Consider the following 25,344-nt stretch of genomic DNA (forward strand, 5'->3'; position numbering starts at 1 on the left):
CTGTGGGTCAACCTACAGCACTGATTCAAGAAGGCACCTGACCACCACGTTCCCAAGGGCAATGAGGGATGGACAATAATTGCTGGCCAGCCAGCAATGCCTATATCTTACCAGTGAATAAAAAAAGAATCTTGACTGTAAAACAAGGGAATCTTTGCTTCCACATATATTCCATATTCTAATCTAGCCTAAGGATAATTTCATTCTTTCCTCAAATTCTATATTTCACTATCTTGGTCAAAAGCTTCCATCTACTGATTCATTCAGCTCTATTGTAATCCACAGGACATTTTATCTTTTCCAATTTTGACAGGTTCTATGCTTTCTGCTTTACAATGAGACCTCTGCTTCTCAAAAAGGCATTCAGCTTGGAAACAGACCCTACAGCCCATCTCGTCCATGCCAACCAGATACTCTAAACTGACCTAATCCCGTTTGCCAGCTTTTGGCACATATCCCTCTAAACCCTTCCTGTCCATATACCATCCAGTTGCCTTTTAAATGTTGTAATTGCTTCTGATGATATTCCAGTCAATCCCTGTTCTCTGATTTAAAAAAAACAAACCTGTCACACAGCCTCAGCTGCTGAGTATTTCTCAGAACAACAAGGCACAGCATAACCTGGAGGGTAAGTTAGATTTGAAAGGCTGAACTAAAGTTGAGACTAACCAGAGTCTTCCAGGACATTTCACTTTACTTCATTCTGTCATCAAGCTCAGCTCCGTTTGCATGCCAACTCCAGGCAATGGGTTGTGGAACTCTTCACGTTAATTTTTGATTTGATTTGATTTGATGTGATTTATTATTGTCACATGTACCTCAGCACAGTGAAACATTTTGTTTTGCATGCAGTACAGGCCGATCATACCAGACAAAGTTCATTAGGGTAATAGAACAGAGCAGAGAAACAATGTAACAAGTGCAGAAATGGTGCAAAAAGACTGAGGTCAACATTAAGTCTGAATTTTGAGAAGTCTCATGGCAGCGGGGAAGAAGCTGTTCTTGAATCTGATGGTATACGAGTTTAAGTTTTTGTATTTTCTGTCCGACAGAAGGGGTTGGAAGAGAGTACGTCCAGGGTGGGAGGGGTCTTTGATTGCGTTGGCTTCCTTCGTGGGGCAGTGAGAAGGAGCTATAGTATAATATAGAGTGTTCTGTAACTGTATTCACTTTTTTAGTGGATACAAAGATGACTGTAAACCATTGTAGGATAATTAACAGGTTTCACTTTATTTTTAATGTCCAACCAATCATTGGCTCATCTTTTATCGATAAGACCTTGCAAAAATCACTTGTGGTATGGATATTAAAGCAGAGCAACATACGTTTAGTTAACATACCTCTCAGAACATTCATACGCTCACTCTGAGATTACAAGGCTTGATTGAACACTGGAGTGGAAGAGATCCACAAGTTTCAATGCACACAATATCTCATTTGAAAGCTTGCCAATGAGGTGCAGATAGTTCTAACTGGCCAGAATCGTTGCAATTTTATCATATTCTGAGCTGACTGAGAGAGCACACTCACAGCATACAAAAGGTTTTAACAGTAAAGTTGAGAGCGTTAAAAGTTTAAAAAAGGTGTGAGCTGAAAATACATCTGTGGCTCTGCTTCCACAGATCCTTAGAGCCCAACTAACGGGATTAAAGCATTTATAGCACTAAATAACTGTTCTTACTCTTTCTAAAGGTCGTAACGTTTCCTTTGTCTGTCACAGTATGAAGGCTTGTCAAGTCAGATACAAAACAGAGGATTGGACTATTGAGACAGTGGGGGACAAAAGAAATAGAAAGGAGAAGTAAGATTTATTTTAAAAGTTGACTTTTTAAAGTCTCCTACATAATTCACATCCTGAAGGAATGACTTGCCGTCAAGAAGTTGCTTGGCAGGCATCAATAATGACCACTGTTAAAAGGGGACTTGCTCTGTCAATTACAGGAGTTACAGTGAATGGATATCTTGTTGAGTTGAAACATGCGTAGCATGTGTATATGTTCTTTCAGTCTTCAAAGAACAGAGAGAGCCCCCTACATAACTATATACAGCTTGCAGTATGTGTAAGTGTGTATCTCAGCAACCTTTTGAGAGAGAATATTGTTTTCTCATCACCAGCATTATTACATAATGCTGGTATAAGAAGTTACAACAAGGTTATCTCTCAAGCTTCAGAGCTCCAATGGATACAGATCCAAATGGTCAAGACTGTCCTTGTAAGGCAATTTCTTCATTGCAGGAGTCAGTCAAGTGTACTGCTTTTATTGCAATTATATAATTTAAGAAATGAGACTAAACCTGTACATGGTGTTCCAGATGTGGTTTCATCAATGTTGTTTACAACCCTTGTGAAGTTTCCCTACTTTTATATTCCACTTTCCCTGCAATGAACAAGATTCCATATGCCTTCTTCATTACTCAATGTAAAATGTTTGTGATGCACATCACAGTACTCTCAGATTCCTCTATTCTACAGTAACTCTCTCCATTTAAATGTGTGCAATTTTTCTACTCGACTTGCCAAGTTCACATTTCTCCACATGATCATCCGTCAATGATTTCTCTGCCTTTGCACTTAATGGGAGGCTCAGTGGTTAGCACTGCTGCCTCACAATGCCAAGGACCTGGGTTCAATTTCAGCCTTGGGGGACTATCTCTATGGAGTCTGCAATGTTCTCCCCGTATCTGCGTGGGTTTTCTCCAGATGTTCTGCTTTCCTCCCACAGTCCAAAGAAGTGCAGGTTAGGTGGATTGGCCATGGGACATGCAGGGTTATAGTAGTGGCCTGGGTGGGATGTTCTTCAGAGGGCTGGTGTGGACTCAATAAATTGAATTGAAAAATGTGATGCTGGAAAAACACAGCAGGCCAGGCAGCATCTGAGGAGCTGGAGAAGTCGGCGTTTCGGGCCCTTCTTCAGGAATCCCCAAAACGTCGATTCTCCTGCTCCTCGGATGCTGCCTGGCCTGCTGTGTTTTATCAGCATCACATTTTTCAACTCCGGTCTCCAGCATCTGCAGTCCTCACTTTCTCCCCAATGAATTGACTGACCTGCTTCCACACTGGAGGGATTCTCTGATTAACCTGTCATTAGTCTTTTGGGCAGAATTGTGTGTTTTGAGATTAAGTGTGGCATCAGGATTAAAGCAGAAGGTATTTCCATTCAGGTGCTGGTGGTTTTCTCCTGTGATTACATTCTTCTCAGTGCATGCATGGGTAAAGTGTTACATTTTATAGGGATGCAGGCTGGATGCTCTGTCCCATTCAATCACCTTCTGGACTATGTATTAAAAAGGTATCCAGTCCACATGTCACTCTCTGTAATTCAGGATTATCAGTGGACATTAGTGCATCATACCCACTCATCCGGGGAAGTATCCAAGATCTCCCACAAAGCAGCATCAGGCTCAGCAAAGCCTCCGTGGAGAGTTTCTTAGATACTGTTGAGGAGAGAAGGGAAACTCTTTCCCCCACAAATGGCACCAGGAAGCTATAATGGCTGCAGAGGTAAGTGCCTGTTGGTGACTGTTAGGAAGAGCTAGCTCTAGTCCTGCAAGAAGGTGAATGATCAGTCTCTGTCAGGGTGTGGGTCACTCTCCACTCAATGATTCAAGTGTCCATCAGTGTAAGCTAACATTGTAATGTTGCCAGTACTTTTGAGTTAAGCTCCACTTGTCTGCCCCAGTCAGGTCTGTTGATATCAATCCCACATGGCTCATCCAGATGGGGCTGGGTTTGGGTGGCAATGATTTTAGGAGGGTTGGTGCAGACTCAGTGGGCTTAATGACCTCTTTCTGCATTGTAGGGATTCTATGATCTTTGGACTGTGGGAGGAAACCAGAATACCTGTTGGAACCTTAGGCAGACATGGGGAGAACATGCAAAGTCCATACAGACAGTCACCCGAGGGTGGAATAGAACCTAGGTCCTTGGTGTTATGAGGCAGCAGTACTAATCATTGAGCCACCGTGCTGCCCAAAAATCCAATTTACTGAAGAAGTTTGAACTAACCGGAGCTTGGAGGAAGAAGTCTACTCTGCCAGACACACACCTCATATCTACAGTTGGGTTTTGTGAACATTGGTGTATCTGGTTTCTGGCTAATGAGATTGTACCCATCAATTTAATTCCAGAGGACAGAGATGTTAAAGGACATTTATGGCATGATAATAAATGTAAAAAAGAAAGCCAAGCTGCTTGAAAGGTTCTGAGAACTTAAACGAAAATTTTCACCCACCATTGGAGAACTCAACTTTTCCCCCAATTAAGATTCCCCTTCCACAATTTTAAAATGCTCTGTGGAGCCTTAGAATGTTTCACAACTTACCTACTCTTCACAACTTAATCTCCCGCCTAATTTTGTGCCATGAGCAAACTTAGTAAACATGCGTTAAATCCTTTCATCTAAGTCCCAGTTTGTAAATAGTTGAGGACCAGGTGTGCACTCACTCCATTGGTTATAACCTGAAATAGTTATCCATCCACTTTCTTGATGAAGGGCTTATGCCCAAAACATCGACTCTCCGGCTCCTCGGATGCTGCCTGACCTGCTGTGCTTTACCAGCACTACACTCTTGACTCCGATCTCCAGCATCTGCAGTCCTTACTTTCTCATAGTTATCCCTCCTGTCTGAATCCTATCTGGTAACCAATCCAGGCTAAATCCTGCCCTCACCTCAGAAGAGAATGAAGAAGAAATCCCTGGTGGGGGTATTGCCTATAAGTTCCAACCACCCATTAGCCAGTCCGTCGCTCCAGTGCAATTCTCTCAGAGGGACCTTCTTCCCAGTGAGATGTCACAAACAAGGTGCTTTGTTGTATCAAAGCAGGCCCAATGTAAATGCAACTTGCTCTTTCGTTCCTTTGATTTTATAGGTTGAAGTGATATTCCTGATCATTCTCAAAGGCTGAGATAGCTCAAACCACGCCCTGTCAGAAATAACAGCAAATGCTTCACAAAACCATACTGTCGTACCCAGAAACATTGTTACCCCTGAACTTGTTATTCTTTCCAGACGCTTGGAAAACTTGCATTTGATTATGTTGCATCTTCACAGATGACATGCTTCCTTAATGAGGTACTTTAAATTCAATTACTGCCTTCGGAAATTGGAAGAAAATAAATCAGCGGAGTGAAATGGTGGCTTACTGTTCATTTTACATAAATCAAAACTTTCACATTTTGGATTTTTGAAAAAACCAAATTAAACAGCTCAATCGCCACAAGGTAGATTTATATTTCACACCTTGTAAAGCTCGCTCTTATAAATATGCTCCAAAAGTAAAACTCTTCCTAGTTTATTTAAGATGAATCTACAAGCAGCATGACAAGTTTGAGATATTTGTTGCCGTTATCAGCAATCAAATAGCTATAATATTTGTGCTTCTATCTGTTATTTTAAACTCTGAACTTAGCTTAGAGAATACCTTATTTTTAAAAATGCGTTCATGAGATGTGGACTTCACTAGGTAGGTCAGCATTTATTGTCCTTCCCTAACTGCTCTGGAAAATGTGATGGTGAGCTGCCTTCTCCAATCACTGCAGTCCTAGAGTGTTGTTGAGAAGGGAGTTCCAGCAACAGTCAGGGAACAATGACATATTTCCAAGTCAAGATGGCTGCGGCTTGGAGGGGAACTTGCAGATGGTGGCATTCCCAGGCAACTTGCAATAGGGATTGCAGGGCTGTTAAAGGAGTTTGGTGAATTACTGCAGTGTATTTGATGGTACATGCTGCTGCCACTGTGCACTGGTAGTGAACATTGAAGGCGGTGGATTTGAATGTTAATCGACCAGATGCCTTTGACTTGGATGGAGTCAACTCTCTTGAGCATTGTTGGAGCTGCATTCATCCAGGCAAGTGGGGAGTATTCAATCACACTTGTGATTTGTGCCTTGTAGATGGTGGATAGACTTTGGGAAGTCAGAAGGTGAGTTACTGGCCATAGTATTCCTAGTCTCTGACCTGCTTTTATAGCCATTGTATTTATATGGCTAGTTCAGTTTAGTTTCTGTTCAATGAGCCAACACCAAGAATTGGTGATTATATTGTCTCTTTTCAAATACAGGGAGAAAGTGAGGTCTGCAGATGCTGGCGATCAGAGCTGAAAATGTGTTGCTGGAAAAGCGCAGCAGATCAGGCAGCATCCAAGGAACAGGAAATTCAACGTTTCGGGCATAAGCCCTTCCTGATTGGAAGGGCTTATGCCCGAAATGTCGAATTTCCTGTTCCTTGGATGCTGCCTGACCTGCTGCGCTTTTCCAGCAACACATTTTCAGCTCTTTTCAAATACAGCCATTGTCTGGCACTTGTGTAGGGAAAATGTTGGTTTTCACTTATCAGCCCAAGCCTGGACATTATCCAGGCTTTGTTGAATTTGGGCATGGACTGCTTCAGTATCCAAGGAGTTTCAGTGGTGCTGAACATTGTGTAACCATCAGTGAACATCCCCATCACTGATCGTATGATTGAGGGAAGGTAATTGATGACGCAACTGAAGATTTAAATAATAGATGGAATATCATCAGAAAACTTTGTTTGCTGCTAATCATTTGTAGGATACAAGTTTATAAACAATTCGATCTGGCAACTGCTTTTGTAGCTCTGCTTCTCTAGGTATGACTGTTAACAGTTAATGTTACTGGAAAAGTATAACTTGCATGCCACAAACAATATTGTCAGCCATATCAGATGTGTAAAAAACTGAAAGACTCACTAACGTTGCGAGTCCAGTGGCCCTTCTCCAGTACTCAAGTTCTGAAAAGGTATCTTTAAATGCTGACTCTGCTTTCTCTCCATATATGCTGCCAGAGCTGCTGAGTTTCTCCAGCAAATTCTGTCATTGTAAAAAATTATCTGGATGCAACTGGAGAGCTAGGAGTGGAATGATGTCATCCAACTTAGTGAGCTCAATGCTTGCAAAGAGTTTAAGTTGGACTGTTACAATTCTTTCACTTTGTATTTGGCGTGCCAACATTGAAAATATGTCCCAAGGTTAGATCTTTGCTTCATTCTTTAAGTAAATAAAAAGTTAAGGCATTTTATTCCCTCTAGTTTTTCCTGTCCATATCCATTTTGTTATGTGCATGATTATTAAGGTAATGAGTGAATGCTCAGCATTACTTTGCTTGAGAACCTTTACACCACATAAAACCTATATACAATGTATATCTTTGTAAAGTAACCAAAGACATCAAAGAACAAAGGAAGAATACCACTTATCCATCACTAACACTGTAACATACTAGTCAGCAAGTTGCCAGATTTATGTTAAATTATATAACCACTTGCATCGTCAAATCTGCACCAACAGAAAGATTACTCTAAATCTAAACTAATTCCACTTTCCAGCATGTGGCCCCGAATGTTATGACATTTCAAATGCTTTTACCCAAGTGCTTCTTAAAGTTATGAGATTTCCAGATCCAACTACCCTCCCAAGCACTGCATTCCCGATTCCCACCATCCTCTGAGTGGAAAAGAATTTCCTCAAATCCCCTCTAAACCTCCTACCTTTCACCTTACAATTCTGCCTCACTGTTATCGACCTTTCAATGGCCTGTTTCCACATTGCAGGGATTCTGTGAAGATTATGGCAGATAATTTACCTCAATGTCATTGTGGGCGGCACGGTGGCCAGCACTGCTGCCTCACAGTGCCAGACAGGGGATGGGGGTGGAGAGGTTGGGAAGAGGATTGCAGGTCAAGTAGGCGGTGCTGAGTCCGAGGGTTGGGACTGAGATAAGGTGGGGGGAGGGGAAATGATCCAGCTTCCTCATTTCCCCTCTCCCCCACCTTATCTCAGTTCCAACCCTCAGACTCAGCACCGCCTTCTTGACCTGCAATCTTCTTCCCACCCCCTCTCCGGCCTATCACCCTCACCTTAACCTCCTTCCACCTATCGCATTCCCAACGCCCCTCTCCCAAGTCTCTCTTCCCTACCTTTTATCTCAGCCCGCTTGGCACACTTTCCTCATTCCTGAAGAAGGGCTTATGCCTGAAACGTCAATTCTCCTGCTCCTTGGATGCTGCCTGACCTGCTGCGTTTTTCCAGCAACACATTTTTCAGCTCTGATCTCCAGCATCTGCAGTCCTCACTTTCTCCATGTCAGACATACCTTGAGTCTGTTAACGGGAGGATCCTTACCAATTTCTTTTTTTTGGATTAGAGTGGCAGCTCATCCCAGTTAACCATCAGAATGTGTATGATTGTAATTGTTAAATGTGCAACACTTGATGGACCTTTGTATGATCATGCAGACCCAATGAGTCAAGGGAACGCTGCCCACAGTGCAAAGGTCAAATGTTTTAAATGTTACTCCAAAGTGGCAGCAACAACATATCAAATGGAAATCCCAGAACGACACAGCACAGATGGAGCCCAATCAAAGGCCATTGTGCCTTTGGTTGAACTTTCTAAGAATTCTGTTCTCCTGCCTATTCTGCATCTTTATTTCTACTTTTTTTCTACTTTTATACTAAGAAGACTACAGTGCTAAACTTCTTAAACTTATTTCTTTGTTTTTCAACTTCTGTGTCGATGATTTTGTACCTAGGTGTTTTGTACCCAAGGTGGCATCATGTGTGGCAACATTATACACTTTTCACAACACTCTTGTATCCTGTACTTGAGTGTACGTGACAATAAAACCTAAATCTAAAGTCGAAATCTAAAATCTAATATCATTTTCCCTTCAAGTGTTTGTCCAATTCTCTTTTAAATGTTACTGTTGAACTTGTCTCCATCACCTTTTCTGAAAGTATATTCCAAACAACAACTGTGCATTAAAAAAATCTTCTCAGATCACCTCGCTATATCTGTTGACAGTCACCTTAAATCTGTGTCCTTTGTTGACTAACCCTCCTGCCACTGGAACTTGTGTCTCTTTATTCACTCTACTGGTACAATTTCAAACCTCTCTATTAGATCTCCTTTAATTCATTCGACTCAAAAGAGAACAACCTCAGTTTTTCAATCTCTTTTCTATTGAATATCTCGTGCATCATCACAGTGTCTTCCTAAAGTGTGGTGTCAGTGTTGAAGAGCCTGTTCATGAAATCTAGGTAAAGCAAGCATTGAATGGTTAATGAGTAATAAACTGTAGGTAATGAATAGTGATATTTCATGAAATTACGTAAACCTTTGATTAACCACAATCCATTCTCCTTTCATAATTTATTTACATGGAAAATGCTAATCTATAAACATTCCAAATACTGACTATAAAGTACTCATTTGCAGACCAAGCTCATCTGACCATATCTGATGAAGAGCTTTTGCTCAAAATGTCGACTCTCCTGCTCCTCAGATGCTGCCTGACCGGCTGTGCTCTTCCAGCACCACACTTTTTGACTCTGATCTCCAGCATCTGCTGTCCTCACTTTCTCCTACTCTACTGACCAGATCATTTATTTCTGCTCCTATTTCTTGAGTTATAACAGACAGGAACAAAACTCCATACTGCAGAGAAATAAAGTACAAGGAGCAAGCTCTGCCATAGAAATGGTTATATTTACAGCCAAGACAGAATTAACTCACACAAAATCCCCAGTTAGTTTAATGCAAAGAGCAAACATAGCAGTTTAGCAAATATGCATCAACATATGAATGTCACATAAACTCATCTAGTTTGAGTACAGCACCAGCACCGGCAGGAATTTGTATATTTCATTTTGAGTCTCAAAGTATGATATATCCAGAATAAGTTATGTGAATTCTTTGTCGCATGCCTCATGGCCTATAATTAACAAAACTTCTCTGATGCTGGTTTGTCATCAAAGCAATCCATTCTTCCTAATCAATATCTATGTGCAAAGACGGCACAGATAAACTCATCATGCATTTTAGTTTCAGATTTGAATCACCATCTAAACTGCTGAATATAATCCATTTTCACGGAAGTTTTTTTTTTGATTACCTGTTCATTTCTTCCAAGCAGTCAGTTGCAAAGTAGAAGCTCTTAATTTTTGGATGGCAAGCCTTGAAGGCACTGCAGAGGAACAAACATGAAAGTCACATCACACAAAGAAAGAAATGTCATTATTCTTCAAAGTTTTGATGACATTGTGACAGATTATGACTCTTTGTGTGCAAGTGTATAATGGCTGATAGTGAGTGGGTAGCTCTCCTCACCTTTTATTCATAAATATGGTTTTACTGAGGCATCAAGGGAAGGTGGTCGGTGAGCTGGTGGCATATTTTACACTGTCACACAAAGTCAGCTTGTGTTTAGAGACACAAAACATTGCTCTTTTATTCATTCCTGGATGAGTGTGTCACTGGCTAGGCCAGCATTCATTGTCCATCCCAGAGGGCAGTTATGAGTCAACCACATGACAATGAGTCTGGAGTCATGAGGTTGACTCTTAACACATCAACGGCTAGACCATGTAAAGATGGCATCCTCCTTCCCTAAAGGGCATTAGTGAACCAGATGTATTATTCCCCCCTGACAATCGACAAATGGGCATCATTAGACTCTTAATTCCCGATTTTGTTTCTTTTATTGAAATCAACTACCACCATCTGCCATGGCAGGACTTGAACCTAGGTCCCAGGAAACATTCCTAGGTCTCTAGATTAACAATCCTGCAATAATGCCACTAGGCCATCACCTCCAACTCCAGTTGCTAGTCAATTGTATTCAAACTAAGTGAGTTACTAAAATGCTAAAATGAGTCACGATTTGCACCTCACAACAGAATGGCACATATATAGGATCTCGTGGTAGCTGCAAGTAAATGCTCTGATACTGTATACAAAACCATTCATTCTCTATTGACTGGAGCTGTCCCTCGAGGGCCCTGGAAACTGAATGCAGATGTAACCCGTGTCCCGGGGCCTGAGATTCATTACTGGAAGCATGCAGTTGGTAAATTTATGTTCAGATGCTCATAGCATTCCTTCTGTTTGGAAACCTTTTCTTTGACAAATTGCACAGCTGCATTGCTAGATTAACACTTACTATTTCCGTCTGCATTCAATAGCTCTGTCTATCCTGAACTCCGGCAAGCTGATGAATCCCTCAGCCTTTTCATCCTGTCAAGAAAGCACAGAGTCGGTGATGAGAAGAGAAAGTACTCTGATATGAAAAAATTAAGTTTTCTGGTCTTATAGGATCTTGTGATGTAAAAATACATCAACATACATTGACTTCAAATTCTAATCTTTTCAGATTTTGACAAAAATGGGGATTAGAAAAGCTTCAATTCCTTACCTCAAGTATCCATTCATTTAGCATGCCCCTAAAGTAGCTCCAATCATACTTTGAATTTTTCCTGTCATGACATTTTATTTAAACCCTGTGCTTCTGTGTGTTAAACCGTAACTTTAGAATTACTGACCTCGAAACAACTATTTTAAGATAGCGTTCTTTTGTCAGGTTAAGCTGAAAGCTCTTCATCAACAAACTGTAAGCAGTTTAACTCAGAATGAATCTCCAAGAAAAAAATAGATGTACCTTTGCTGCTGAATAGCACCATTAAAGCTTTAATCCTTTCACCTTAGTAGTTACCTATTAGTCCACTGTGCTTCAGCTACCTAACTGCTCTGCTGTTAAAAGTATTAGAAGTGCAATGAACTGCTTTTGTGTGTATCCAAATAAATTACATTGTCATTTCACATGGTATTCACAGCACAGAAACAGGCCTCTCAAACAAATGGGCCTATGCGTATCCTGGTGATGTCCAAAATGTACCTTTGACCATACTTCTTCATTCAAACCCATCAATATATCCTTTCCCCCTTCTGTATTTATTTAATCTACATCTATACCAGCCACTTTATGATGATAAGTTCCACATCCTAACCAGGCTCTGGTTTCTCCTTTTGGACTCATTTATAGCTATCTTACTGTGCCTTATCTGTCTCCCATCTAGAGGAAACATCTCTGCACCTATCTTATCAAACTGCCTTCCAAATTTAAAGTCTTCCATTAGTTATCCTTCGTTTTCTCTTTTCTCTCATCCCTGGGTGGTCAATTGTTCCCAACTGGTATAACCTCGCAGTCCTGGTATTAGTAAAGATACTTTGACTTCATATTCTCGAGAGTTGCTGTTGTGTTATGATATGGGGACTAGAACTGAACACCCAAGGTGTCATCTAATTAAGATCCCATACAGGTTTAACACAATAGGCCGAAAATTGACCCAAGCCATTAATTGGTTGTAAGGTTGCAATTCCTGCTCTGTCTCTTTTGGTTCCAATGAAACTGCAGCCAAATTTCATTCTCATTACAGTACAATCTACACGCAACCCAGCATGCTCCATGTTGCTAGCTGTCTGCATTCACAACCCAGAGGTATGGAGACTGGTTGCCTCAGTTTGAGAAGTCAGCTTGTGTTCCTGCAAGCTATCAGCTCCCAAAAGGCAGCCTGTTCCTCTTAAAAATAAGCTGTAATACAGTACACATGTCTAAAAACAATCAGAACAGAAATAAACAAAGTGAGGAAAATGCACCTGCCCAGAGATAAGGCTCCAAGGTTCATTGATATTACTCCACAAGGACTGAGATGAGGTTCCTCACTCTGGTGGGCCTGGGGAATTCTCTGCTACAGAAATTGGTGGAGCCCAAGTTATTGAATGTTTTCAAGAAGGATCTAAATCTAGTTCTTAGGGATAAAGGGAGCAAAAGGTACAGGGAGAAAGCAGACATTGGGTTTTGAATTGCACTATTAGTCACAATTGTACTGAAGGGTGCATCATACTGAAGGGTTGAATGGTCTACTTCTGTACCTACCTTCTATATTTCTATGTTTAGATTGAGCAGTGAAGGTGGATAGAAAGAGAAAATGAAACTTCATTATTCTTGGAGAGAGAGAGAGAGAGTGTGTGTGTGTGTGTGTGTGTGTGTGTGTGTGTGTGTGTGTGTGTGTGTGTGTGTGTGTGTGTGTGTGTGTCAGTGTGTCAGAGAGAGACTTTGTGTCTGTTCATGTGAGTGAGAGCGAGAGAGAGAGAGAGTGTGTGTGTGTACAATTATTTGGTGACTTGTTTTATACGATTTACATAAAGTCAGTACCTCCTTCGTTATGATTCTTGAGGAAGGGCTTTTGCTTAAAACGTCGATTCTCCTCGTCCTCGGATGCTGCCTGACCTGCTGTGCTTTTCCAGCTCAACTCTAATCTTGACTTTAATTCATAGAGTAATAAATCAAGAAGGTTATGTCCAGGAGGTTAAGCCTGGACTAGAATATTATGACCAGTTCCGGACAGCTCTTTAGCAATGATGTAAAAACATCAGAGAGGGTGCAGAAAAGACTCAAGGGGAATCACTTCATGGATAAGGAGGTAATGGACTCATGGCACTATTGTGAGACAATTAATTCAGAAACTCAGCGAATGGAACGAGAGTCAGGGTGCAACTCTTGCCACGGCAGAATTTTTAATTCAAAAATAATTCTGAAATTAAAAATTTACTGATGACTACAAAACCATTATCCATGGATAGAAAATCCACTTGGCTCACTCGTGTCCTTCAGGGAAGGAAATCTGCCATCCTTACCATGTCTGGCCTACATGTGGCTGCAGACCTACAGCAATATGGTTGATTCTTAACCATTCTCCAAAATGGCTTAGCAAGCCCCTCACTACAAAGGCACAACAAACAAATGAAACCAGATAGATCAACCTAGGCACTGGAAAAGACAACGGTAGAAACAGCCCTGCAATATTCTCCTTACTAACTTCTGGGGGCTAGTGCCAAGATTGGGAGAGCTGTCTTACAAACTAATCAAGCAACAGCCTGATATAATCATTCTCGGATTCATACCTTACAATGTCCCAGACATTGCCATCACCATCCCTCGATATGTCCTGTCCCAGTGGCAGGACAGACCCAGCAGAGGTGGAGGCACAGTTGTATACAGTCAGGAGGGGGTTGTCCTGGGAATCCTCAACATCGACGCCGGACCCCATGAAGTCTCATGGTTTCAGATTAACCATGGGCAAGGAAACCTGCTGATTACCACATGCCATCCTCCCTCGGCTGATGAATCAGCACTCCTCCATATTGAACAACAATTGGAGGAAGCAATGAGGATGGCAAGGGCACTAAATGTACTCTGGATGGGAATTTCAATGTTCTGCACCAACAGTGGCGTGGGGGTAGCATTACTGATCAAGCTGGGCGGGTCCCAAAGGACATAGCTGTTAGACTGAGTCTGCAGCAGGTGGTGAGGGAACTAACAAGAGGGAAAACATACCTGACCTCATCCTTACTGATCTGCTGGCTGCAGATGCATCTGTCCATGACAATATTGATAAGAGCGAGCCCTGCACAGTCCTCGTGGACAACGAGTCTTACCTTCACAGTGAAAATAAACTTCAATCATATTGTGTGTCTTCAGTAAGATTGCCAAATGGACATCTCATTTTCAGGTATGCCTGGTGCTGCTCCTTGTATGCCCTCCTGTTCTCTTCATTGAACCAGTGTTGGTCCCCTGGTTTGATGGTAATGGTTGAGTGGGGGATATGCCGTGCCATGAGGTTACAGATTATACTGGAATACAATTCTGCTGCTTGTTGATGACCCAAAGTGCCTCATGGTCGCCTAAATTGAGTTGCTAGATCTGTTCAAAGTCTATCCTATTTAGCATGGTGATAGTGCCACCCAACACAGTGGAGGTTATTCTCAATGTGAAGGCAAGACTTTGTGTCCACTAAGACTGTGCAGTGGTCACTCTTACTGATACTGTCATAGACAGATGCATCTACAGCCAGTAGATTGGTAAGGATGAGATCAAATATGTTTATCCCTCTTGTTGGTTCCCTCACCACCTGCCACAGATCCAGTCTAGCAGCCACGTCCTTTAGGACCCGACCAGCTCGATCAGTAAAGCTGCTGCTGAGCCACTCTTGTGGTGGATGTTGAAATATTGAGCATATTTTGCACTCTTACCAATACACAGTGATGGTCCAATTGTTCTTCAAAATGGAGTAGGATTGATTCATCAGCTGTGGGAGGATGATACGTGGTAATCAGAAGGAGGTTACCCTGCCCATGTTTCACCTGAAGCCATGAGACTTCATGAGGTCCAGAGCCAATGTTGAGGACTCCCAGGAAAGCATCCTCTTGATTGGACAGATGCAGCTGGGGTGATGTCACATAATCTAGCAATAGTACCGCAAGGCCATCATCTCCTCATTCCTGAAACTAGCCTCCTGAATCTTTTCTGCACCCTGCCCAATGCTTTCACATCATTACAAAAAGGCTGTCCAGACCTAGACATAATATTCTAGTCCAGGCTTAACCTTCTGGACATGAACTTCTTGATTTTGCACTCAATGCTCCAATTAATAATGCCTAGATTTCTGCATGCTTTATTAACCACTCCTCAATCTGTCAGATCCCTCTTGATGACACAGTTTAAAGAAGAATATGCACAAATACAGATAAGTGCCTTTTCTCCTGTACCCATTTTATGGCTGTGTCCTTATTTTAAATTGTTTCTCTGCGTTCTGCATAACAAAATGAATCACTTCACACTTCTCTACATTCCACCAGCCAATGTTGGTGTAGGCCTATGTCCTTTCAAGCTCCTGAATACTTCTCACAGTAATTACTATTGTCCTCAGATTTGGAGATTATGCCTTGGTCACTGAGGTCTAGGGCATTTTCAGATCTCAGGAAGAGCAGATCCTAACAAAGGGAGGGAAAAAAAAGGGATGCATTATGATATCCAAGCAATACTGACGTGCATCTTTCAGGGTACATTGTTGAACAACTATCTTTTAATTGGAAGATCTGGGACATTGCTTGACTTGACACTGGGTGGTGCAATAGTAATGAAAATACAACTTGAGTTGAGAGTCAGGGTACAGCATGCTACTGCAATGACTGCCCTTGGAGGAGCCTGTCTCATTCTACTTGGCTTTTCAGACAGTTTGCGTTAACGCTGTGTACTTACAAGGTGCACATTTATTTTCAGTGTCAAACCGAAAGTGGTTTGAGCCAGTCTTAAACTCTCAATGTGAAGGCACAGGCAAACAATGCTCAATATTCTGGTAGTTCATATTTTTGTAATGGGACTAATGAGACTGTCAATTCATAGTCACAAAACGTGTGTGCTTCTCATTTCCAAAGCTCATTCATTGTACTTTAAGCTTTTTAAAAAGTGCAGTCTGAATCAAAAACAGTCAGAGACCAAGAAAGCCAACATTGCAATTATGAGGCTGAAACAATACAGAAGATATTGTTTTGATTAAAATGAAGGCAAGGAATATAAGAAATAGCCAGGTTTCTATTTAGTCCTGAAGATTAAACAGAGCTTCTACAAACCGAGCAGTATGATGGTAACATGGAGCAAGGACATGCTGTGTACAAGCCTTTATCAAAACATGAATGAAAAGTAAAATTCATTCTCAAAATGCTACTTGCTGCATATTTGTTGGGATCCATTTGCTCCAACATTCCCAAGGACAGGCCACAACACTGAAGCGTGGTTGAAACTAATTTGAAATTAAATCAACAAAGCATTAGCATACAGAGAGAAATGAAGTCAATCTCAGTTCAAAAAAAGGCAAAGAAGTATGTTCTAACCTTGTGAGTCACAATTTAGCATTTGCAAACAATCAGGGATGCCAGCTCTTACACCAGCTAGTTGCCATCCTTACTGAGGTGCAAGAACATGACCCATTGAAATGAATATCCTTACTGATGAAGCTCCATTAAAAGCCACCTAATCTTGTGAAGTACAGCTGGAGAAACCTACATGACCTTGTTTTGTCTATTGGCTCTCTGGATGTAGGGAATTATTTTCTCAACAATAATGGGATCAGGAACACATTTATCATTTGAACAGCAGAAATCTCCAAAGTATAAAAAAGCAGATGGGTTTAGCTGTGCATATAAACAGACTTTCAAAGTCGAACGTCAAATGGAAAAAGCCAAATAAAGCAAATGGAATTCCAGTTTTTGCATGTGGGCCAATAATGATGATGAAAAGCGATGATGTGTATAAACAAGACACTGAAACAAATCTTCAGTTAAGGCAGCGTGTGTTGTTCAAGGTGTTATACAACTGAAAGCCATATAAAAGCACAGCATAAATACATTGGGATAAAGAATATATGTGTTACAAACACACAAAAGGAGATTAGAAGGCTGAAACCAAATATTGGAGAAACTCAGTAGGTCTGGCAGCACCTGTGAAGAGAGAAGCAGAGTTCTGAAGAAGGATCATACTGGACTCAAAATGTTACATCTGCTTCTCTCTCCATGGATGTTGCCAGACTTGTTGAATTTCTCCAGAACTTTCTGGCTTTCTTTCACATTTCCAGCATCTGGAGTATTTTGCTTTTGTTATTTTAATCAACCTGCTCAGACTCGTAATGACATATATTTGCAGCAAGTCAGACTCGAATCCTCTCACTATTGCCTTTCTGGGGAATAGTGAGAGGATTCCAAGATTGGTGAACCACCTCATGTGGTATCCTTTCCTTGGCTAACTAGTCCTGGAGTGGGATGTGAACTTTCAACTTCAGGACTGGAGACAATCACTGCATTACAAGACCTCTCTCTCTAATTTCCTTTTAGCTGAGATTAAAAGGCCCACTACTTGTGGTTTTCCAGCTGCAAAAAGAGGTGATGATATGTGCTTCTCTTAATGTCGTGGAGTCATTTTCACACCTTTTGCTCATGTATTGAGTTACACAGATATCATTCATCAAGCTGATGATCTGTTCACGCTCTCAAGACTTGTTTCCAGAGGGTGCTGTATTATTCTTTACATGGTGTTACTGGCAAGGTCACCATTTCTGCCCATCTCAAATGGCCATGGGGCTAGAACGGAAAGGAAGGCAGATTTTCCTCACTAAAGAAATTATTGCATTATAACAATTGATGATAATCTCATGACCATGATTATTGAATCTAGGTTTAAATTCTAATTTGGGAGTGTAGTGCTGGAAAAGCACAGCAGGTCAGGCAGCAGCCGAGGAGCAGCAGAATTGACGTTTATGGCATAAGTCCTTCATCAGCTTATACCCGAAATGTCGATTATCCTGCTCCTCGGATGCTGCCTGACCTGTTGTGCTTTTCCAGCACCACACTCTCAACTCTGATCTCCAGCATCTGCAGTCCTCACTTTCTCCTAGTTAAATTCTAATTTTATTGCTGGAACTTAAATTTCACCAGCTGTGGTAGGATTTGAATGTGAATTGCCAGGACAACCAGGTGTGGAAGGTTTCAGTTATAAGGAAAGGCTGGATAGAAGAGGATTTTTTTTGCTGAAGCGTCAGAAGTTGAGAGGCTACCTTGTATAAGTTTATAAAATAATAAAGGGTTAATAATAGATAGAGTTAATGGTAGCTGTCTTTTCCCTGGGAGGGAGATTTCAAGATTTGTGAGAAGATTTGTAGCTCGTTGTTGTGGTTCTGTTCGCCGAGCTGGGAGTTTTTGTTGCAAACGTTTCGTCCCCTTTCTAGGTGACATCTTCAGTGCTTGGGAGCCTCCTGTGAAGCGCTTCTGTGCTGATTCCTCCGGCATTTATACTGGTTTGAATCTGCCACTTCCGGTTGTCAGTAGCTGTTCGCTGCAGTGGCTGGTATACCACAACACACTGCAGTACACCTGAACTACAAAAAGAGGAAGAAGAACACCTATACAAGGTATTCGCCAAAAACGGATACCCGCGCAATTTCATCAACAGATGCCTAAGGGAAAGACAATGAAATGAGGACATGCCAGAACCCAAAGGATTGGCCACACTCCCATACATCAGGAGCATTTCTGAACTGACAGCCAGACTGCTGCGACCACTAGGACTCATAACAGCACACAAACCAACAGCCACTCTCAGACAACAACTCACTAGGACAAAGGACCCGATACCCAGCAGCAGCAAAACCAACGTAGTTTACAAAATCCCATGCAAGGACTGCACAAAACACTACATAGGACAAACAGGAAGACAGCTAACAACCCGCATCCATGAACACCAACTAGCCACGAAACGACACAGCCAGCTATCCCTAGTATCCGTACACTCAGATGACAAACAACATGAATTCGATTGGGACAACACCACTATTATAGGACAGGCCAAACAGAGAACAGCCAGGGAATTCCTAGAAGCATGGCACTCATCCACAAATTCGATTAACAGACACATAGACCTAGACCCTATATACCGGCCACTGCAGCGAACAGCTACTGACAACCGGAAGCGGCAGATTCAAACCAGTATAAATGCCAGAGGAATCAGCACAGAAGCACTTCACAGGAGGCTCCCAAGCACTGAAGATGTCACCTAGAAAGGGGACGAAACGTTTGCAAGAAAAACTTCCAGCTCGGCGAACAGATTTCAAGAGTAGGGGACATATTTTTAAGGTGAGAGGAAAAAGATTAAAAAAAAATGAGGGGCAAATTTTTATACAGAGGGTGGCTTGCATATGGAATGAACTTCCTGAGGAAGAGGCGGGTGTGGGTGCGATTATAACATTGAAAAGTAATTTGGATAAGTACATGAATAGGAAAGGTTGGACAGATATGGGCCAGGAGCAGCAGGGACTAGTGTTAGTTTGGGATTATGTTCGGCATGGACTGGTTGGACCAGAGGGTCTGTTTCCATGCTGCATGATTCTATGACTCGATAGTCTGGTCTGAGCCTTTAGATTACTAGGTCCAATCAAAGTGCCACAATGCCATTGCCTCCCAATGGCCAGGAATCTCCTGAACTGGATAATATCAATCAACTGAGCAGCAAAGAGTATTTTAATACTTGAAACGTTCTTCGTAATGATCCTTCAGCCATAGGCCAGGACATTTAAGTTATCATTTGCAGATAACTCACTTCTCCTTTTAGTCAGTGGCTTCATTACCATCTTAAGATATTTGACAGTGATTATTAAGGGTTGGCTGTGACTCAGTGATTCTATTTATCAGGTTGTCACAGAGCTGTTGACAGTGACTCAGCGTGATGGTACTCTGAATCCCCAGGACAACCAGTTACTGATACTATTGTTGCTACTTTGAGAAGCTTTATACATACAGCTCCTCAAATAAGAGAGTTCATTGACCTAAGTTTGAAACCCACCTCTCCTCATTGAATCCTAAAATATTTTATGAGCCAATTAGTCCCTATTGTATGACAGCAGTGTAAACCTCAAGAGGTCACACAGTCCCCCGACTGTGACAATGCCCAGTAACTGAGAGGCTCACGTTACACAACTGACAATTGATATGAAACATCTTTAATGTGCTGCTATGATCCACCAGAGTAACAGGCCTTGCCATTCCAAGAGACATCACAATAGCCAAAATATTTGTTGATGATTGAACTCCCAATTCAGCTCCACTTATTAATACAGTATGAAAGTATATATGCCATAAGGTTGTGTAACTTAATAAGGAAAAAAACTATTTTTGATGAACAAATTGTTTTTAACTAATAGCAACGGTGCGTATGAATTACCAACTTAAAATTCTTTAACCGTAGTCTATCGTAATTGCCTGTACATTGACACATGACAGACCCACAAAGATATGGATTTGAGGGGTGGGAAAATAAACAGGGAAAATACAGTTCAATAGTGCCAACCTAGAGTACAGGATTTGACAAGTTGTTTTAGTTTGATGTCTTCTGGTATCCTTGAATGCTATTTCAGTTCTTTGCTGACAACAAGGTTGTTTGCCCCAGTGTTAAGTTACTGGTTCAGACTGATGCTGTCAATACCCAGGAAAGCTTTCATCCACCTTTCTTCTGCAGGGGTATGCAAAATGCAGTTCACGGAAATAGGTGGGTGAGATACAGTAAGCAGGAGCTGGATTTATTTGTACCCAGGAGCAAGAGGCTGAGAGTGTGGGTGAACAGAGGGAGAAGGAGAAAAGGAGAGAGGGAGAGAGGGGGACAGGAAGAGAGGGAGAGGTAGAGAGCCAGAGCTATATTGTGTTCTGCTGCACTGCCATCACACAAACCTTAACATCTTGTCGGCAGCTATAACACAGTATCCCACACTCTGTCTGTTACCCTGATGCACTTGTCTAGTGCGATCTGCCTGTAAGGTACATTTTACAAAACTTTTCACTGAAGTGCAGTACATGTGACAGGAATAAATCAAATCAAATCAAAAATTGGTCTGGGGACAATACAAATGTCATTGTTACAATGAACTTTCTCAAACCAACACTAGTGGATTAATGGAAAAGCCAATCAAACCAGCAGTACTGGGCAAAATCACCACAAACTCAAAGAAATGGAGACCATTAGTCTGACTTTGATATCACTAAGCAGTAAGACAGGGTGGAATCTTATTTACTATTTGGCTCAGTGTCACTTTTGTCTGGTTTTCAGAAGGGTTTCTTGACGTGAGGCCAAGTGAGATCTCTTGCCCTGTCTTACCAAATATACCTTATTACTGACCACTTCTTTACCAATGGAATGTCTCCTCCTCGACTCTAGCCCTTCCCTTCCAGGCACCAAACTCATTGCTGACAAGATATCCTAGAATTCACCAGCATAAGCTCCCTACCCTTGTGTTCAATACTCCTCACAATAAAACATAATATTCCATAACCTTTCTGCATTCCTTGCTCCAAGTGCATACAGATATCTATGATTCTTGCACTAGAACACCCAGATCATTCCGCATCTCAGACCTCTGCAATCTCTCACAGTTTAGGTGATATGATGCATTGTTATTCTTTTTGCCAAGATGGACAAGTTAAAAGCTTTGTATGTTGTACTCCATTTACCAGATCTTTGCCCACTTACTTCACTGATCTATATTCCTTTGGTAGGCTTCTCTTCACAACTCACCTTTCTACCTATCTTTGGTACATCAGCAAATTTAGCCACCTTTGGTCCCTTCATTCAAATCATTTATATGAATTGTAAATAGTGAGGCCCGAGCAATGACTTTATGGCGCACCACTTGTGACATCCTGCCAGCCTGAAAATGATCCAGTTATTCCAACTCTTCGCTTCCTGTCAGCAAAGCAATCTTCCATCCATGCCAATATGTCACGCCAATATCATGAACTTTTATTTTCCACAATAACCTTTGATGTGGCACCTTACTAAATGCATCCTAAGAATTATCCACAATACAAGTTACTTCTTCAAAGAACTCCAGTAAGTCAGTTAAACACAATTTCACTTCAGCAAAACCATGTTGGTTTTGATTGATTACCTTGTGTTTATCCAAATACTCTGTTATAAAAGCTCCTAACATTTTCCCAATGGCAAATGTTAAGTTAACTGGCCTGTAGTTACCTGTTTACTGCTTCCCTCCCTCCTTTTTTCCCAAACTGAAGGAACCTTCCCTGAAACTAATAAGTGTTGGTAAATTAAAACCAATGTATCAACTATCCCACCAGCTCCTTCTCAAAATCCATCAGGACCTGGGAACTTGTCAACTCACAGTTCCAATATTTTGCTCAGTACGACTTCCCTAGGAATTGAAATTTTCTTGAGTTCCACCCTTTCTTTCAATTCCTGATTTACAGCTATTTCTGGGATGTTACTCATCTCCTCTCTATTGAAGACGGATGCAAAATATCTGTTCAATTCATCTGTCATCTCTGTATCCTCCACTACTAATTCACCAAATTCATTATCTACAGGACCAACATTTACTCAGCTAACTCATTTCTTTCTTAAACATCAGAAGAAACTTTTCCTATATGTTTTTAAACTTTTGGCTAACTTTCTCTTGTACTCTAAATTTTCCATTTTTTAAAATCTTTTAATAATTCTTTGGTTACTTTTTATATTTGGTCCAATCTTCTGACCATTCCCTATCTTTGCACAAATGTATGCCTTTTCTTTGAGTTTGACACGATCTTTGACATTTTTAATTAAACATAGATGGCAGTTTCGAGTTTAGAATTTTTCTTATTTGTTGGAATGTACCTATTCTCTGCTTTCTGGAACCTCACTTTAAATGGGTTTGCCACTATGCCTTAATCTAAATATCAGGTCACTTTCACTAGCTCTGCTTTCACGCCCTCATAACTGTTCTTGTTTAAAGTCAAACACACCACGCTATCTTTTCCAGAAATGAACAGCAGCTTTACGTTGAATAATCAAATCAAAAGGCTCCATTTGAAAAGTCTTGCATTTTGAGTTTTGAACTTTCCAACAAAATGAATTTCTCAGAAGGAGTAAGTTCTGCTGACTTGTACAATCAGTCTCTTACTCCAAGGAAAATAATTTCAGGTAATAATGCTCACTGTCTGTCTATCACTCTTCATTTCAAACAGAAAAATAAGTCAATTTAACTTGGTTCTGAGATGAATTCCTCTGTGTCAGTGTCTAAAATTATGTCACATTAATCTTGATTTAAGGATTAGAGGCATTTGATTCTTCATGTTCTTTATTTTGCTACTTTGTACCTAGATTCTGTACCTAGGTACCTTTGTACCTTAGATGCCACTGTAAGTAGCAACTTATAAACTTTTCACTGTACTCATGTGTGAGTACATGTGACAACTGACATAATTCAATTCAAGTATATGCTTGAACATTCCTGCTTTAAGAAACCATTCCTCAAGGTATGAAGTAAATATATTCTCCCACACATCAGTTTCTGGATCCATTTCCCTACTTTCAACTACCGTTACTTTTTTTTCCTCACAGTTGCTTCACTCATGTCCACTTCCTCAATTTGAATGAAAACTGGGATTGCTTCAAGTATCTGATCAGAACTTGTCTTAAACAATGTCACTCCATTGGAATGTCTATTATTGGACTCAAAATTTATTTTCAGAGTCCCACTTCTTAACTATTGCTTCGAGCTCCAAATGTCTGTAGTTCTGGAAGCAATGCCATCTAAACCTTCTGACCCCACTATAAACATTTGGAGAGGTATATGGATGGGATAGGTATGGGGGGATATGGACCAAACACAGGCAAATAGGACTAGTTTATTTGTGAAAACTGGACAGCATGGACAAGTTGCACTGAAGGGTCTGTTTCCTTGCTGTAAACCTCTAAAACAATCAAATCTTGTTGCTTATCAAATTAAACATCAGTGCAACAATGAATAGGAGGAATTTGAATCACAGATGGTCAGAATCCAGACACAGGTTTGCTGACTCTGATTGAGATAGTTTCCTGCACTTCAAATTCAATACATTTCCTACTTTCTCCACCTGTCTGGTCTTCATGAAAATCACCCAAGGAACTTCTCTATTTTAAAGCCAACAACTAACACGCTGGGAAATACTGATATGTTCTGACTATAGTTTGCCAGATCGACATTGGATTCTAATGGAAAATCTATAGCAACGAGATTCAAATACAATTTTGCATTCTTTAGTTGTACAACTGCTGACTGCCCGACCTTACCCTTCACTGGGCATCGCTATTGTTACGATAATACAATAAGAGTATGCTAGACATGTTGCTGCTGTGGACACTGTTAAAGGAAGTTCAATGATATTATGTATATTTGATTACACAGAATTAAACTGCATTTCCTTTCTTGCACATTGAGCAATATGACTACTTCCTGAGCACTACAATCACAATTTAAACTTGATTGTGCCAGGGCATCTGCTGTGGGACACTGAACAGTCATTTCACATTCTTCTAACTAAACAAACTTTCTTTGTCCACCTTTATTTCAAATAACAGATTTAGGTCTTCCACATTCCTCGATTAGTTTTTCAAATTTGAGCAGGATAAGTGAGGCAAGGGAATACACGATGAGCAGAAAGATCCTGCAAAGCTCCAAGGGTCAGAGGGACCTGTGTGTGCATGTCCCTTTGTCTCTTAAGGTGTCACGACACGTGGATAAACTGGCTAAGAGGGTAGATTTGCCTTTTTCAGCTAAGGCTTGGAGTTTAGGAGCAGGGAGGTTATGCTGGAGTTGTATAAAATGTTGGGTAGGCCACAACTGGATTATTGTGTGCAGCTCCACATTATAGGAGGGTTGTGATAGCACCAGAGAGGGAGCAGTGCAGATTTACCAGGATTTTGCCTGGCCTGGAAGGTTTCAACTATGAAGAGAGATTGCCTAAGACCATCAGAAAGAGGAACAGGAGTAGGCCATTCAGCCCCTCGAACCTGTTCCACCATTCGAGGATTGTGACTGATCTGACATTCCTATATCCACTTTCTATAAGACCATAAGTCATAGGAGCATTCAGCCCATCAAGTCTGCTTCACCATTCAATCATGGCTGATAAATTTCTCCACCCCATTCTCCCGCTTTCTCCCCATAACCCTTGATCCCCTTGATACTTAAGAACCTATCTACCTCAGTCCTAAATATACTCAATGACCTGGCCTCCACAGCCTTCTGTGGCAATGTATTCCACAGATTCCCCATTCTCTGGCTGAAGAAGTTTCTCCTTATCTCCATTGTGAAAGGTCTTCCTTTTACTCTAAGGCTGTGCCCTCGGGTCCTATT

The 25,344-nt window shown here is 41.1% G+C and overlaps 1 protein-coding gene across 1 annotated transcript in view; it reads right to left on the reverse strand.

The window, feature by feature from the left end:
* The window catches only part of si:ch211-26b3.4 (connector enhancer of kinase suppressor of ras 2), a 582,714-nt gene that overhangs the window by 58,346 nt on the left and 499,024 nt on the right, over positions 1-25,344 (reverse strand). Inside the window, 2 exon segments of the mRNA XM_060832168.1 lie at positions 9,912-9,983; positions 10,959-11,032. Of these exon segments, the coding sequence (XP_060688151.1) occupies positions 9,912-9,983; positions 10,959-11,032 (146 nt within the window).

The sequence above is a fragment of the Hemiscyllium ocellatum genome, chromosome 11 (assembly GCF_020745735.1).
Source record: "Hemiscyllium ocellatum isolate sHemOce1 chromosome 11, sHemOce1.pat.X.cur, whole genome shotgun sequence".
Lineage (NCBI taxonomy): Eukaryota > Metazoa > Chordata > Chondrichthyes > Orectolobiformes > Hemiscylliidae > Hemiscyllium > Hemiscyllium ocellatum.